Below are 654 nucleotides of genomic sequence, written 5' to 3'. Positions count from 1 at the left end.
ACAGCCCTTGGATTTTACTATTTTTTCAACTAAAAGGAAGAAAAATATCATCATCTTCGTGTATCACATCGACAAAAGGTGGTGCACATTTCTCCAAGGGCGGTGCGGGTAGGGTCCCTTTGCTCAAACCGTTGACGGTGGTCTATCATCTATGAACAGATACTAGAAGGTTGCGATGCAAGCAGGTCTATATATATATAATCCGCATTGTGGAAGTGGTGAGACATCACACACCCAAAAACAAAACAAATGGCATTGCATTTGGTAATGCGAATTACTTTCTTACTTCTGCTTACATATGAGTTAGCAGAAGCAGCACCACCTGTAGCAAAATCCAATTGTAAAAGCAGCTGTGGAAATGTTAAAATTCCATACCTGTTTGGAATCGGACCCAACTGCTACATGGACAAGTGGTTTGAAGTTGTTTGCATTGGAACTGGCAGCTCTGCTAAAGCCTTCTTAACTAGAATTGAGAAGGAGGTGCTGCAAATCGACATTATGACCAAATTCCCGAGGAGCAACCATACATATGGTCCTACGGTGAAGGTCCAAATGCCAACCATTTATACGAAGAACTGTAACAGCACAGGAAATATGAGCCCTGTGAGCATTACAGGAAGTCCTTTTAACTTCTCTGCGTATTTTAAATTTTAA

General features: G+C 41.1%; 1 protein-coding gene across 1 annotated transcript; it reads left to right on the top strand.

The window, feature by feature from the left end:
• Positions 1–249: 249 nt before the first annotated feature.
• LOC142632359 (wall-associated receptor kinase-like 10) lies at positions 250–654 on the top strand. Its single transcript, XM_075806788.1, has one exon. It carries the CDS (start codon positions 250–252, stop codon positions 652–654), a length of 405 nt encoding a protein of 134 aa, XP_075662903.1.

Source organism: Castanea sativa, chromosome 1 (genome assembly GCF_040712315.1).
Source record: "Castanea sativa cultivar Marrone di Chiusa Pesio chromosome 1, ASM4071231v1".
Taxonomy (NCBI): domain Eukaryota; kingdom Viridiplantae; phylum Streptophyta; class Magnoliopsida; order Fagales; family Fagaceae; genus Castanea; species Castanea sativa.
This window is presented reverse-complemented; position numbering and strand designations above follow the sequence as displayed.

Bases quoted from the DNA above. Each gene is read 5' to 3' on its own strand.
- LOC142632359 (XM_075806788.1), top strand. From the start codon at position 250: ATGGCATTGCATTTGGTAATGCGAATTACTTTCTTACTTCTGCTTACA.